Source organism: Lathamus discolor, unplaced genomic scaffold, assembly GCF_037157495.1.
Source record: "Lathamus discolor isolate bLatDis1 unplaced genomic scaffold, bLatDis1.hap1 Scaffold_52, whole genome shotgun sequence".
Taxonomy (NCBI): domain Eukaryota; kingdom Metazoa; phylum Chordata; class Aves; order Psittaciformes; family Psittacidae; genus Lathamus; species Lathamus discolor.
Genome location: NW_027069377.1, coordinates 1 through 15,354, shown reverse-complemented (window position 1 = coordinate 15,354; position 15,354 = coordinate 1). Strand labels below are relative to the sequence as shown.

Genomic DNA, 15,354 nt, shown 5'->3' with positions numbered 1-15,354 from the left:
CCCCCCCCCCCCCCCCCCCCCCCAGTCGCCAGTCTCCGCTATGGCCGCCGGTGCTACCGGTCGCGTCTCCGTGCTCCCGGAGCCGGGCCCGGGCCTGGCTCGGTTCGTGGCCGAGCGGGCGGCGACCGGAGGCGGCCGCTTCACGTTGGGGCTGTCCGGAGGGAGCCTGGTGGAGCTCCTCAGCCGCCACCTGCCCTCCGCCATCGCGTCCTGCCCCTCCGCGCCCGCCCGCTGGCTCCTTGCCTTCTGCGACGAGCGCTTGGTGCCTCCGGAGCATCCGGACAGCACCGCCGGTGCCTACCAGGTGATGAGCGCGGCCGCGGAGGGGCCTCCGCGCCGGCCCCGGGCCTCCGCTCACAACCCCCCCCCCCCCACCACCACCACCACCCCCGACCTCCGTCGCTGTCCGCAGGCCCGGCTCCTGCCCCGCTTGCCCGGCCCCGGCCCGCAGGTGCTGGCTCCCAGCCCCGGCCTGGCCCCCGCCGCTGCCGCCGCTGACTACGCCGCGAAGCTCCGGCAGGTACCGGCCCCATAGGCCCTGGGGGGGGGGGGGAGATCGCGTTCCCGGTTCCGTCTCCCGGTTCCAGCTCCCGTTCCCGGTTCCTGTTCCCATTCCCGGTTCCATCTCCCTTTCTCGGTTCCATCTCCCATTCCCGGTTCCGTCTCCCGGTTCCAGCTCCCGTTCCCGGTTCCTGCTCCCATTCCCGGTTCCATCTCCCGGTTCCGTCTCCCGTTCCCGGTTCCATCTCCCGTTCCCTGTTCCGTCTCCCGGTTCCAGCTCCTGTTCCCGGTTCCGTCTCCCGTTCCCAGTTCCGTCTCCCATTCCCAGTTCCATCTCCCGTTCTTGGTTCCATCTCCCGTTCCCAGTTCCATCTTCCGTTCTCGGTTCTGTCTCCCGGTTCCATCTCCCGTTCCCGGTTCCATCTCCCGTTCCCGGTTCCTGCTTCCGTTCTTGGTTCCATCTCCCGTTCTTGGTTCCGTCTCCCGTTCTTGGTTCCGTCTCCCGTTCTTGGTTCCGTCTCCTGTTCCCGGTTCCATCTCCCATTCCCGGTTCCGTCTCCCGTTCTTGGTTCCATCTCCCGGTTCCGTCTCCCGTTCTTGGTTCCGTCTCCTGTTCCCAGTTCCGTCTCCCGTTCCCGGTCCCATCTCCCGTTCCCGGTCCCATCTCCCGTTCCCGGTTCCATCTCCCGTTCCCGGTCCCATCTCCCGTTCCCGGTCCCATCTCCCGTTCTCTCCATAGGCTTTCCCCGGCGAGGCCGTGCCCGTGTTTGATTTGCTGCTGCTGGGGCTCGGGCCCGATGGACACACTTGCTCCCTCTTCCCCGGCCACCCCTTGCTGCAGGTGAGCCCGGAGCCGGTGGGGACTTGGTGCCCCCCCGGTGCTGTAACCGGTAACTCACATGCTTTGCGGTGGGGGTTAACAGAGAGGAAGGGAAAAAGCTGCTGAGGTCGAGGTTATCCCCGAATCCCTCAATTTATCCTGGTTTAGGGAATTTGGGAGCCGAAGCTCTTGGCTCAAGCACAGATGCAGAAGGGTTGAGGACCCTTTGGCTGCTCTCACCCACCCCATTGATGCGCAGAGCCCCAGTTCTCCCTTTGCTGCGGGGTTTCCCCCTCTTTTCCCCCTTCTTTCCATGTTTTTCCCCCTTTCCCATAGGAGCAGGAGGCCATAGTTGCTGCCATCACCGACTCCCCGAAGCCGCCGCCGGAGCGGATCACATTCACGCTGCCGGTGCTGAACGCGGCCAAGGCCGTGGTGTTCGTGGCCACGGGCGAAGGCAAAGCTGCTGTGGTCAAGGTTTGCATCCAACCTCCTCCTCCTCCTCCCATCCAGCGGAAAGCCGGAGCTTCCCAGTGGGGATCAACCCCCAAAGCACCCCTTGGAGCTTCCCTTGTTCCTGAGGCTCTCTCCCGTCTTTCCCAACAGCGCATCTTGGAAGGGGATGAGGAAAACCCCCTTCCCGCTGCTCGGGTCCGGCCTCACTCGGGGCAGCTCTGCTGGATCCTGGATGAGGCAGCAGCCAAGGAGCTGACGATCCCGGTGGAGAATTCCATCCTATAGAGCCGATGGCAGGGGGGGGTCAGCTCCGTGACATTCCAGGTGAGGAACGTGATAGTTATAGCCCAAAATGCTGCTTTTTACCCTTCTTTTCTAGACCAAACGGTGCTTGGCCCAGTGCAGGTTCCCGACTCGGAATTCCTGCAGTTCGGAATGGTGTCGTGGGCTTCGGTTGGGTTGCGCCATATTAAAGGGATGGATTCCAGCTCTTCGGCTGCTCCTGGTTCTTTTCCCACCCGGGGCCTTGCTCTTCCCTAAGGGAAGGATTGAGGGGAAGGCACAGGGGGCTGTGAGGACCCATGGATGCTCTGGCTCGGTTTTCCATGCTGGAATGTTGGATTTGTCTTTGTTAATCCTGACTTTAACTTCGCCTAAGCCTTGCGTTAGTGGCTCCTTCCTACCTGGATTTGTTTCCTCTGAGCACAACGGGAAGGCTTTAGCTTCCAGTTATCATCATGGAATCATGGAATGGGTTGGGACCTTAAAGCCTCTCCAGCTCCAGCCCTTTCCACTGGAGCAGGGTGCTCCAAGCTGCATCCAGCCCTGCCTTGACCAGGGATGGGGCATCCAAACCTTCTCCATCCCACCCATCCCAGTGTCCCAGCACCCTCCCAGGGAACCTGCCTGAGAGCTCGTCTCCATCCGGACTGAACTCCAACAGCTCCACATCCCAGAAGTGCCAAACCAGTCCCAAAACAAGGAATTCCCTCACTTTAAACCCCATTGCCCAAAGGATGAGGAAGGGGCCAAACCCTGGCTCTCACACATGGATCCTGGCTCCTTGGGATGCTCATCCAGATGCCAGGGAGCAGGAGCTGGAGGTGAGGTCGTTTGAGCCTGCATTGAGGAGGGGGGGGGGGAATTCCACTGTGGAAAACGGGCTCAAACAAGCAGGTTTTGGTCCAGCGAGGAACGCTGCCTCCTTCCCTCCGTGCCAGCAGCTTGGCTCCGGGGCCCTGGCTGCAGAAGGGAGCTTTTCAGCCAAGCTCCGGCTGCCAAACTGCAGCCCGATCCCAGCCAGCATCCCAAAGGCTGCTTCCAAAGGGGCTGGTCCGGGTTATCCCGGCTCTTTGGGGCCTTTTGGCTGTTCCCCAGAGCATTCTCCATTCTTTATATTCCCGTTATATTCCCTTTTATATTCCCTTTATATTCCTATTTATATTCCCTTTATATTCCCATTTATATTCTCTTTATCTTCCCATTTATATTTCCATTTATATTCCCTTTATATTCCCATTTTTATTCCCTTTGCATTCCCATTTATATTCCTATTTTTATTCCCTTTACATTTGCCAGCCAAAAGCTGGATCGATCCCTCCCATAGCGACTCCCAAGGGGATATTTTGAAGATGAAGGATGCTCTTCCCCAGGGAAAACAAAGTCCTCTGGTACCCAAGGGCGCTGCTGCAGCCTGCGCCGGTTCCCTGCTGCAGCTTTGGGGCGCTTTACCCCATTCCCATCAATCCTGACGTGCTGGGAATGCCGAATCCACGCTCCCCCCCCTCCGCTGCCGTAGTACAAGAGCTTCGTGTTCGCTGGCTTCAGCTGGGACGCGGCATTCCAGGCTGTTGGCAAAGGGGAGGGGGGCTGGAACCGCCCCGCTCCAGACGCTTCCCGTTGCCAGGTTCTCACCGCTGCTCTTCCAGACGTGGCCGAGATCCAGGGATTCAATGGCGATTCCCATGTTTGCGCATCCCAGCATCAGCCCAGATGTGGCCTTTGCCTGTTCCAGCATCCCGAAGCTATTCCTGGCTGTTTTCTTTCCCTTACCCCCCTGCCACTGTTCGGAAGCAGCCAAAGCTCCCACTGGAGCTCATATTCCAGGCCTGATGTCATGGGAGGGCTGCGGCTTCGCTGCTGCCTTTTCCAGCTGGGAACAAGGGAGCTTTTGAGGGGCAGGATGAAGCCGCCCTATGGAAACACGGAGCTAAACCCAGGCTCTGGGGGGTTTGGAAGTTGACGTTTGAGGGGTTTTGCCCTTGGAAGGAGGATTTTGAAGGTGAAAGAGTTGGAATTTGAAGGGGAAATGTAACATTGGGGAGGGAAAAATACTGGAATTTGGGAGGGAAAAGACTTGGAAGTGGGATTGTGACGTTAAAAGCCCTTGGAAACACGACGGTTTGAAGGTGGAATAGGTGCTGCCCCTCTGTGCCACCCTCCCTGCGTGGATCCAAGCGGATCCTATTGGAGCGATGGGAGCTGATGTGGAGCGTGCCTGGATGGGGGCAAAGCCCTGGTGCTCCATGGGGCAAGGGGAGAGAGGGAATGGGGTGGGAGTAGGGGAGGGGCGTGGCCTGTGGCAGAGGGGGGCGTGGCTTGCATCAGGGGGCGTGTCCAGGGGGGCGGAGCCGCGGCCCATGATGGCGGCGGGGCCGTGGCTGCCGGTGCTGCTGCTGCTGGCGCTGGGGTCGGGGCCCGGGGCCGGTCCCGGGGCCGGTCCCGGGGCCCTCGGGTACTTCCCCGAGGAGCGCTGGAGCCCGGAGTCGCCGCTGTTGCCGCCGCGGGTGACGGTGGCGTTGCTGGCCCGGAACGCGGCCCATGCGCTACCGGTAACGCTCGGGGCCCTGGAGCGGCTGCGGCACCCCAAGGAGCGGACGGCGCTGTGGTGAGCGGCGGGGGGGGAACCGGGGCAGCGGGGAACGGGAGGTACCGGGGACACCGGGGGAATGGGGCACGGCGGGGTGCACCGGGATAACGGGACACGGGGGAACGGGACACGGGGGGGAATGGGACACGGGGACACCGGGGCATGGGAGGGATGGGACATGGGGGGGTGCACCGGGATAACGGGACACGGGAACACCGGGGGATCGGAGGTACCGGGGCCATGAGAAGGCGCTGGGACACCGGGAGGGAGCACCGGGACATGGGGGCTCAGGGGGACGGGAGGTACCGGGGCACGGGGGGAATGGGACATGGGGGCACCGGGGGATGGGAGGGATGGGACATGGGGGGGTGCACCGGGATAACGGGACACGGGGGAACGGGAGGTACCGGGGCATGGGTGGGCAATGGGGCATCGGGATACGGGGGAACGGGACATGGGGGCACAGGGGGACGGGAGGGATGGGACATGGGGGGTGCACCGGGATAACGGGACACGGGAAACGGGACACGGGCAAGATGGGGACGTGGGGGGAATGCACCGGGATAACGGGAGACGGGGGAACGGGAGGGATGGGGCAATGAGGAGGCGGCGGGACACCGGAAGGGGGCGTAGGGACAGGGTGGGAACGGGACATGGGGACAGCGGGGGACGGGAGGTACCGGGACACGGGGGGAATGGGACACGGGGGCACCGGGGGATGGAGGGATGGGACATGGGGGGGGTGCACCGGGATAACGGGACACGGGGGAACGGGAGGTACCGGGGCATGGGCGGACAATGGGGTACCGGGACACGGGGGGGAATGGGACACGGGGGCACCGGGGGATGGGAGGGATGGGACATGGGGGGGGGTGCACCGGGATAACGGGACACGGGGGAACGGGGGATCGGAGGTACCGGGACATCGGGACTCGGGGGGAATGGGACACGGGGGCACCATGGGATGGGAGGGATGGGACATGGGGGAAGGGGACACGGGGACACCGGGTAACGGGAGGTACCGGGACACGGGGGGAACGCGACACGGGGGCACCATGGGATGGGAGGGACGGGGACATGGGGGGGTGCACCGGGATAACGGGACACGGGGGGGCAATGGGACACGGGGACACCGGGTAACGGGGGGGGGGGGGGACGGGGACATGTGGAGACGCCGGGAGCCCGGCGGGGGGGCACAAGGACCCGGTGCGGGGGGGGCCGGGTTGGAGCCTGCGCCCCGCAGGGTGGCCGCGGACCACAGCGTGGACAACACCACGGCGCTGCTGCGGGAGTGGCTGCTGCGCATGCGCGGCCTCTACCACCGCGTCGAGTGGAGGCCCCTGGAGGAGCCGGCGTGAGCGGGGGGGGGGGGGGGGGGTCAAGGGGGTCCCCATGGGGGGGTCAAGGAGGGGGGAGGTCAAGGGGGTCCCCATAGGGGGGTCAAGGGGGTCCCCGGGGGGGGGGGTGTCAAGGGGGTGCCCATGGGGGGGTCAAGGGGGGGGGGGAGGTCAAGGGGGGGAGGTCAAGGGGGTCCCCATGGGGGGTCAAGGGGGTCCCCGGGGGGGGTCAAGGGGGGGGGGAGGTCAAGGGGGTGCCCATGGGGGGGTCAAGGGGGTCCCCGGGGGGGGAGGTCAAGGGGGTCCCCATGGGGGGGGTCAAGGGGGTGCCCATGAGCTGGGGGGACCCAGGTTTGGGGTCCCCATGGGTTCAGGAGCCCAAGTTTGGGGTCAGGATCCCGGTGGGTGCCCAAGTATGGGGGGGTCCCTGTGGCCCCCCCCCGGTTCAGGGGATCCCCATGGGCTGGGGGTGCCCAGGTTTGGGGTCCCCATGGGTTCAGGTGCCCAAGTTTGGGGTCCCCATGGGTTGGGGGCACCCAGGTTTGGGGTCCCCATGGGTTCAGGTGCCCAAGTTTGGGGTCCCCAATGGGTTGGGGGCACCCAGGTTTGGGGTCCCCATGGGTTCAGGTGCCCAAGTTTGGGGTCCCCATGGGTTGGGGGCACCCAGGTTTGGGGTCCCCCATGGGTTCAGGTGCCCAAGTTTGGGGTCCCCATGGGTTGGGGGCACCCAGGTTTGGGGTCCCCATGGGCTGGGGGTGCCCAGGTTTGGGGTCAGGATCCCTTTAGGTTCCCAACTTTGTGTGGGGGGGGGGGATCCCCATGGCCCCCCCTTGGTTCAGGGGCTCCCTGTGGGTGCCGGCTCTCAGGGTGGCTTCAGTGGGTGCTGATGGGGACCCCCCCTTTGCCCCCCCCCCCCCCATAGCTCCTACCCCGATGAGGAGGGCCCCAAGCACTGGTCCCCGCTGCGCTATGAGCACGTCATGAGGCTGCGTCAGGCGGCGCTGGAGGCCGCGCGAGCCGCGTGGTCCGATTACCTGCTGGTGAGGTGGGGGGGGGGGTCCCCAACATTTGGGGGGGGTCACACAGAGCACCCATGGGTGCTGACGGCTCCCATTGGGTGCTATGGGGCAGTTCCTGGATGCTGACAACGTCCTCACCAACCCCGACACCTTGGGGCTGCTGATGGCTGAGAACAAGACGCTGGTGGCTCCGATGCTGGACTCGCGGGCGGCTTATTCCAACTTCTGGTGCGGGATGACGGCGCAGGTGAGGTGGGATGGGGGCTGGTGCCACAGCTGGGGCTGCATCCTTTGGGTGCCACAGCTGGGGGGGGGCTGCATCCCTTGGGTACCACAGCTGGGGGCTGCATCCCTTGGGTACCACAGCTGGGGGGGGCTGCATCCCTTGGGTACCACAGCTGGGAGGGCTGCATCCTTTGGGTACCACAGCTGGGGGCCACATCGTTTGGGTACCACATCTGGGTTACTGCATCCTTTGGGTCCCACATCCTATTGGGTACCACATCCTTCGGGTACCACATCTGGGTTACTGCATCCTTTGGGTCCCACATCCTTTGGGTGCCACATCCTTTGGGTACCACATCCGGGTTACTGCATCCTTTGGGTCCCACATCCTTTGGGTGCCACATCCTTTGGGTACCACATCCGGGTTACTGCATCCTTTGGGTCCCACATCCTTTGGGTACCACATCCTTCGGGTACCACATCTGGGTTACTGCATCCTTTGGGTCCCACATCCTTTGGGTGCCACATCCTTTGGGTACCACATCCGGGTTACTGCATCCTTTGGGTCCCACATCCTTTGGGTGCCACATCCTTTGGGTACCACATCCTTTGGGTCCCACATCTGGGTTACTGCATCCTTTGGGTACCACATCTGGGTACCACATCCTTTGGGTCCCACATCTGGGTTACTGCATCCTTTGGTTACCGCATCCGGGTCCCACATCCAGGTCCCACATCCTTTGGGTACCACATCTGGGTCCCACATCCGGGTGCCACATCCTTTGGGTGCCACATCCTTTGGGTACCCCATCTGGGTTACTGCATCCTTTGGGTCCCACATCCGGGTGCCACATCCTTTGGGTACCACATCCTTTGGGTATCATATCCTTTGGGTACCACACCTGGGTCCCACATCCAGGTGCCACATCCTTTGGGTACCACACCCTTTGGGTCCCACATCTGGGTTACTGCATCCTTTGGGTACCACATCTGGGTACCACACCCTTTGGGTCCCACATCTGGGTTACTGCATCCTTTGGGTCCCACATCTGGGAGGGCTGCGTCCTTTGGGTACCACATCCGGGTGCCACATCCTTTGGGTACCACATCTGGGTTACTGCATCCTTTGGGTACCCGATCCGGGTGCTGGGTCCCACCTCTTGGTCCTTCCCCCCCCCCGCAGGGTTACTACCGCCGCACCCCCCTGTACCTGCCGGTGCGGCGCCGGGAGCGCCGCGGCTGCTTCGCGGTGCCCATGGTGCACTCGACCTTCCTGCTGGACCTGCGCCGCGCCGGCACCGCCGCGCTCCGCTTCCACCCGCCCGGGCCCGACTACACCGGGGCCCTGGACGACATCATCGCCTTCGCCTACGCCTGCCGGCGCGCCGGTGAGAGCGGGACCCGGCATGACGGGAGCGGGGAATGACGGGAGCAGGAATGATGGGATTAGGGAATGATGGGAGCTGGGAATGATGGGATCAGGGAATGATGGGAGCAGGGAATCGGGATCTGGGAATGATGGGAGCAGGGATTGGGATCAGGGAATGATGGGAGCAGGGAATTGGGAGCTGGGAATGATGGGATCAGGGATTGGGAGAAGGGAATCAGAATCTGGGAATGATGGGATCAGGGAATGATGGAGCAGGGAATCGGGATCTGGGAATGATGGGATTAGGGATTGGGATCAGGGAACGACGGGAGCGGGAATGATGGGATCAGGGAATGATGGGAGCGGGAATGATGGGATCAGGGAATCAGGATCTGGGAATGATGGGATCAGGGATTGGGAGCAGGGAATCAGGATCTGGGAATCATGGGATCATTGAATTGGAATCCCGGGATCAGGGAATCCTGGGATCAAATGGGTTGGCAAAGAGCTTGCCGAGCAGCAATCCCGGTCCCGCTTCTGGTCCCAATCCCGATCCCAATCCCAGTCCCAATCCTGATCCCAATCCCTATCCTGATCCCAATCCCGCTCCTGGTCCCTATCCTGATCCCAATCCCAGTCCCAATCCTGATCCCAATCCCTATCCTGATCCCAATCCCGCTCCTGGTCCCTATCCTGATCCCAATCCCAGTCCCAATCCTGATCCCAATCCCTATCCTGATCCCAATCCGCTCCTGGTCCCTATCCTGATCCCAATCCCAGTCCCAATCCTAATCCCAGTCCCAATCCTGATCCCAATCCCGCTCCTGGTCCCTATCCCGATCCCAATCCCAGTCCCAATCCCGCTCCTGGTCCCTATCCCGATCCCAATCCCAGTCCCAGTCCTGATCCCAATCCCTATCCTGATCCCAATCCCGCTCCTGGTCCCTATCCGATCCCAATCCCAATCCCAGTCCCAATCCCGATCCCAATCCCGCTCCTGGTCCCTATCCCGATCCCAATCCCAGTCCCAATCCTGATCCCAATCCTGCTCCTGGTCCCTATCCCGATCCCAATCCCAGTCCCAATCCTAATCCCAGTCCCAATCCTGATCCCAATCCCGCTCCTGGTCCCTATCCCGATCCCAATCCCAGTCCCAATCCCGCTCCTGGTCCCTATCCCGATCCCAATCCCAGTCCCAGTCCTGATCCCAATCCCTATCCTGATCCCAATCCCGCTCCTGGTCCCTATCCCGATCCCAATCCCAATCCCAGTCCCAATCCGATCCCAATCCCGCTCCTGGTCCCTATCCCGATCCCAATCCCAGTCCCAATCCTGATCCCAATCCTGCTCCTGGTCCCTATCCCGATCCCAATCCCAGTCCCAATCCTAATCCCAGTCCCAATCCTGATCCCAATCCCGCTCCTGGTCCCTATCCCGATCCCAATCCCAGTCCCAATCCCGCTCCTGGTCCCTATCCCGATCCCAATCCCAGTCCCAGTCCTGATCCCAATCCCTATCCTGATCCCAATCCCGCTCCTGGTCCCTATCCCGATCCCAATCCCAATCCCAGTCCCAATCCCGATCCCAATCCCGCTCCTGGTCCCTATCCCGATCCCAATCCCAGTCCCAATCCCGATCCCAATCCCGATCCCAATCCCGATCCCAATCCCGATCCCGATCCCGATGCCGCTCCCGCTCCCTCACGCCCCTCTTTGCTCCCAGAAATCCAGATGTTCATCTGCAACCGGGAGGTTTACGGCTTCCTGCCGGTGCCGCTGCGCTCCCACAGCTCCCTGCAGGATGAGGCCGAGAGCTTCCTGCACGTCCTGCTCGAGATCATGGGTGAGCCCCGCTCCCTGGGGGGCAATTCCCTACGGAGCGCTCCATAGGGAGCGGTTCCTATGGAGCAATTCCCTATGGAGCAGTTCCTATGGAGCAATTCCCTATGGAACAGTTCCTATGGAGTGCTCCCTATGGAATAGCGCTCCCTATGGAGCAGTTCCCTATGGAGCGGTTCCTATGGAGCGGTTCCTATGGAGCAGTTCCTATGGAGCTGCTCCCTATGGAGCAGTTCCCTATGGAGTGGTTCCTATGGAGCGGTTCCTATGGAGCGGTTCCCTATGGATCAGTTCCTATGGAGCGGTTCCTATGGATCAGTTCCTATGGAACAGTCCCTATGGAGCAGTTCCCTATGGATCAGTTCCCTATGGAGCGGTTCCTATGGAGCGGTTCCCAATGGAGCATCCTCCATCCTCCCCCAGTGAAGAACCCCCCGCGGAGCCGTCCCCCCACGTCTGGGTCCCCCCCAAGGTCCCCGACAAGATGGGATTCGATGAGGTGAGGATTTGGGGGGGCCCCCCCCATCTCCAGTGGGGTTTGGGGGGGGTCCTTCCCCCCCCCATCCCTCTCTGGGGCTTGGTTCCTTCCTCTGGAGCTCGGCTCCAGCCCCTCCGGGATCTCCCCTCAATAGGATTTGGGATGCGGGGGGGGGGGTCCCCATCCTGCTCTGATGGATTTGGGGGATTCCAGGGATTTGGGGCATTTTTTTCCACATTTTCTTGGATCCTTGGGGGTTTTTTCCCATTTTTTGGAATTTTTGGGATATTTTTCCCATTATTTTGGATTTTCGGGATTTTTTCCCATTATCTTGGGTTTTTTTTGAATTTTTAGGGGTCTTTTTCTATTTTCTTGGAATCTGGGGGCTTTTTTCCCCCTTTTCTTGAATTTTTATGTGTTTTTTCTTTTTCTTGAATTTTTGGGGTTTTCTTCCCTTTTCTTGAATTTTGGGGGTATTTTTTTCCCTTTTCTTGTATTTTTTGGTGGTTTTTTTCTGTTTTCCTGGAATTTGGGGGTGGTTTTTCTTTTTATTGAATTTTAGGGGTTTATTCCCTTTTCTTGAATTTTTAGGGATTTTTTCCATTTTCTTGGAATTTGGGGGAGATTTTTTCTTTTTATGAATTTTGGGGGGGGTTTTCCCCTTTTCTTGAATTTTTAGGGTTTTGTCCATTTTCTTTGAATTTTTGGGAGTTTTTTTCTTTTTATGAATTTTGGGGTTTTTTCCCCTTGAATTTTGGGTTTTTTTTTCGCCTTTTCTTGAATTTTTAGGGTTTTGTCCATTTTCTTTGAATTTTTGGGAGTTTTTTTCTTTTTATTGAATTTTGGGGTTTTTTTCCCCTCGAATTTTGGGATTTTTTTCCCCTTTTCTTGAATTTTTAGTGGTTTTGTCCATTTTCTTTGAATTTTTGGGAGTTTTTTTCTTTTTATTGAATTTTGGGGTTTTTTTCCCCTTTTCTTGAATTTTTAGGGGTTTGTCCATTTTCTTTGAAATTTTGGGAGTTTTTTCCTTTTTATTGAATTTTGGAGTTTTTTTCCCCTTGAATTTTGTCCTTTTTTCCCCTTTTCTTGAATTTTTACGGTTTGGGGTTTTTTTCCCTCTTTTCCTGAATTTTTCCCTCGAATTTTTCGGATTTTTTTTTCCCCTTTTCCCAACTTCTTGCCGTTTCTTTCTGTTTTCTCCGAATCGGGGGAGTTTTTCTCTTCCCATTGAATTCGGGGATTTTCCCCCCCTCTTTTTCTTCTAATTTTGGGGCTTTTTTTCCTCCTTTTGGGCCATTTCCTTCCCCTTTTCCCCACCCCCCCCCATTTCCTGCCTTCGGGGTTTCTTTTTCCCTGCTCTCCCCCACCTCGCGCTCTTCCCCCCCCCCCCCCATTCCCAGCTCATTCCCGTTTTCCTGCAGGTTTTCCTCATCAACCTCCGGCGCCGCGCCGAGCGCCGGGCGCGGATGCTGCGGGCGCTGCAGGAGCAGGAGATCTCCTGCAAGCTGGTGGAGGCCGTGGATGGGAAGTGAGTACCAAAGGTGGTGGGGGGGGGGGGGTTTGGAATTCCCATTCCTATGGGAATGGGGGCCGGGATGCAGGCGGAGGCGTTGCAGGGGCCATGAACAGCAGCGAGGTGGAGGCGCTGGGCATCCGGATGCTGCCGGGATACAGGGATCCCTACCACAGGCGCCCGCTCACCAAGGGGGAGCTGGGATGTTTCCTGAGCCATTACCGGGTCTGGCAGGAGGTGAGAGCCGATCCCAATGGGAATTCCGGGGTGGGGGGGGGGGGGGGGAAGCCTTGATCCCGGTGGGAGCGAAGGGAATGAGTCCTGGAGGGATCTTGAAGCCGGATGGGAAGGAGCTGATCCTGATGGGAAGGGGGGGGCTGAGCCCTAATGTGGATGTTGAGGATGGGGATGAGGCCTTAATCCTGCTGGGAATGACGGGAAGGAGTCGCTGATCCTGATGGAATGATGGGAATGAGTCACTGATCCGGATGGGAAGGGAGGGGCTGAGCCCTACTGTGGATGTTGAGGATGGGGATGTCCTTAATCCGATTGGGAATGATGGGAAGGAGTCGCTAATCCCAGTGGGAATGGGGGGATGAGCCCTAATGTGGATGTTGAGTCCTTAATCCTGTTGGGAATGACGGGAACAGGTCACTAATCCTGATGGGAATGATGGAAGGAGTCGCTGATCCTGATGGGAAAGGAGGGGATGAGCCCTAATGCGGATGTTGAGGATGGGGATGAGTCCTTAATCCAATTGGGAATAATGGGAGCAAGCAGCTAATCCTGATGGGAATGATGGGGACTGATCCCGGGGGCAAGGAAGGGGACGAGTCCCTCATCCTGATGGCAATAAAGGGGATGCGCGGATGTCAGGGCAGAAACAAGTCCTCAATCCCGTTGGGATGGATCCCTCATCCCGTTGGGATGGATCCCTCATCCCATTGGGTGGATCCCTCATCCCAATGAGATGGATCCCTCATCCCATTGGGGTGAATCCGTCATCCCACTGGGATGGATCCCTCATCCCACTGGGATGGATCCCTCATCCCATTGGGTGGATCCCTCATCCCATTGGGATGGATCCCTCATCCCATTGGGTGGATCCCTCGTCCCACTGGGATGGATCCCTCATCCCATTGGGTGGATCCCTCATCCCAATGAGATGGATCCCTCATCCCATTGGGTGAATCCGTCATCCCACTGGGATGGATCCTTCATCCCATTGGGTGGATCCCTCATCCCATTGGATGGATCCCCCCTCCCACTGGGATGGATCCCTCATCCCATTGGGTAGATCCCTCATCCAGTTGGGTGGATCCCTCATCCCATTGGGTGGATCCCTCATCCAATCGGGTGGATCCCTCATCCCATTGGGTGGATCCCTCATCCCACTGGGATGGATCCCTCATCCCACTGGGGTGGATCCCTCATCCCATTGGGTGGATCCCTCATCCCATTGGGTGGATCCCTCATCCCACTGGGATGGATCCCTTATCCCATTGGATGGATCCCTCATCCCATTGTTCCCTTTCCCCCCGGGATCGCCCTTCCCGCAGATGTCGGCGCGGGCGCTCCGGAAGGCGGTGGTGTTCGAGGACGATCTCCGCTTCGAGATCTTCTTCAAGCGCCGCCTCATGACCCTGATGCAGGAGCTGGAAACGGCCGGGATCCCATGGGATCTGATGTGAGGATCCCGGCGCTTCCCAGGATAACGGGAAGGGGATCCCAGCCCCATTCCCAACCTTTCTGTGCTGCTGCTTCCCCTTTGCAGTTACATCGGTAGGAAGCGGATGCAGGTGGAGCGGCCGGAGAAGGCGGTGCCGGGCGTCAGGAATCTGGTGGAAGCGGATTATTCCTATTGGACACTGGGATACGTCCTGTCCCTGCGCGGAGCGAGGAAGCTGCTGGCGGCGGAGCCGCTTGCCAAGATGCTGCCGGTGGACGAGTTCCTGCCCGTCATGTTCGACAAGCACCCGCTGTGAGTCCCTTGGGAATGGGGCTGGAAGAGCTTGGGAATGGGGCTGGACAATGGGAAAGGCTTGGGAATGGGGCTGGAGAGCAGGCACGTGGCCTCCGGAGCTGCGTTGCCCTCCCTCGGGCAGTGATGCTCGTGCGCATCCCGTTGGAGCCGTGTTGGTCCCTGCTCCCGTGGGATCTCCGGAGCAGCTCCTTCCTGTCCCTATGGATTTCCTGACCTCTGGGCCACGGTTTTCCAGGCTCCTTTGGATCCGTTTCTCCTTCCAGAGCCCATTCCTTGGCCTCTGGGATCCCATCTGTCGCCATCCCCTCACGTTTCCCGCATCCCCATCCCCATGGATGCTGCTGTGGCTCCATCCCCATCCTCATCTCCATGGATGCTGCAGTGGCTCCATCCCCATCCCTATCCCCATGGATGCTGCTGTGGCTCCATCCCCATCCCCATCCCCATGGATGCTGCAGTGGCTCCATCCCCATCCCCATCCCCATGGATGCTGCAGTGGCTCCATCGCTATCCCCATGGATGCTGCTGTGGCTCCATCCCCATCCCCATCCCCATGGATGCTGTAGTAGCTCCATCTCCATGCCCATCCCCATGGATGCTGCTGTGGCTCCATCCCTATCCCCATGGATGCTGCAGTGGCTCCATCCCCATCCCATCCCCATGGATGCTGCAGTGGCTCCATCTCCATCCCCATCCCCATGGATGCTGCAGTAGCTCCATCCCCATCCCAATGGATGCTGCTGTGGCTCCATCCCTATCCCCATGGATGCTGCTGTGGCTCCATCCCCATCCCCATGGATGCTGCTGTGGCTCCATCCCCATCCCCATGGATGCTGCAGTGGCTCCATCTCCATCCCCATCCCCATGGATGCTGCAGTAGCTCCATCCCCATCCCCACGGAAGAACCCCCCCTTTTCCACTTTTCCCCCCCCCTTTTCCCACTTA

At 59.9% G+C, this 15,354-nt stretch overlaps 2 protein-coding genes across 2 annotated transcripts; both read left to right on the top strand.

Annotated features, from left to right (window-relative positions):
- The first annotated feature begins 14 nt into the window (after positions 1–14).
- PGLS (6-phosphogluconolactonase) lies at positions 15–2,264 on the top strand. Its single transcript, XM_065664717.1, has 5 exons — positions 15–304; positions 413–520; positions 1,241–1,342; positions 1,658–1,798; positions 1,928–2,264. The coding sequence occupies exons 1-5, from the start codon at positions 41–43 to the stop codon at positions 2,060–2,062; spliced, it is 750 nt and encodes a 249-aa protein (XP_065520789.1). The 5' UTR covers positions 15–40; the 3' UTR covers positions 2,063–2,264.
- A 2,123-nt stretch (positions 2,265–4,387) lies between these two features.
- Positions 4,388–14,443, top strand: COLGALT1 (collagen beta(1-O)galactosyltransferase 1). Its single transcript, XM_065664710.1, has 11 exons — positions 4,388–4,664; positions 5,890–6,000; positions 6,906–7,023; positions 7,115–7,249; positions 8,411–8,615; positions 10,319–10,438; positions 10,858–10,933; positions 12,334–12,440; positions 12,514–12,662; positions 13,985–14,112; positions 14,200–14,443. The coding sequence occupies exons 1-11, from the start codon at positions 4,417–4,419 to the stop codon at positions 14,408–14,410; spliced, it is 1,608 nt and encodes a 535-aa protein (XP_065520782.1). The 5' UTR covers positions 4,388–4,416; the 3' UTR covers positions 14,411–14,443.
- Positions 14,444–15,354: the final 911 nt, after the last annotated feature.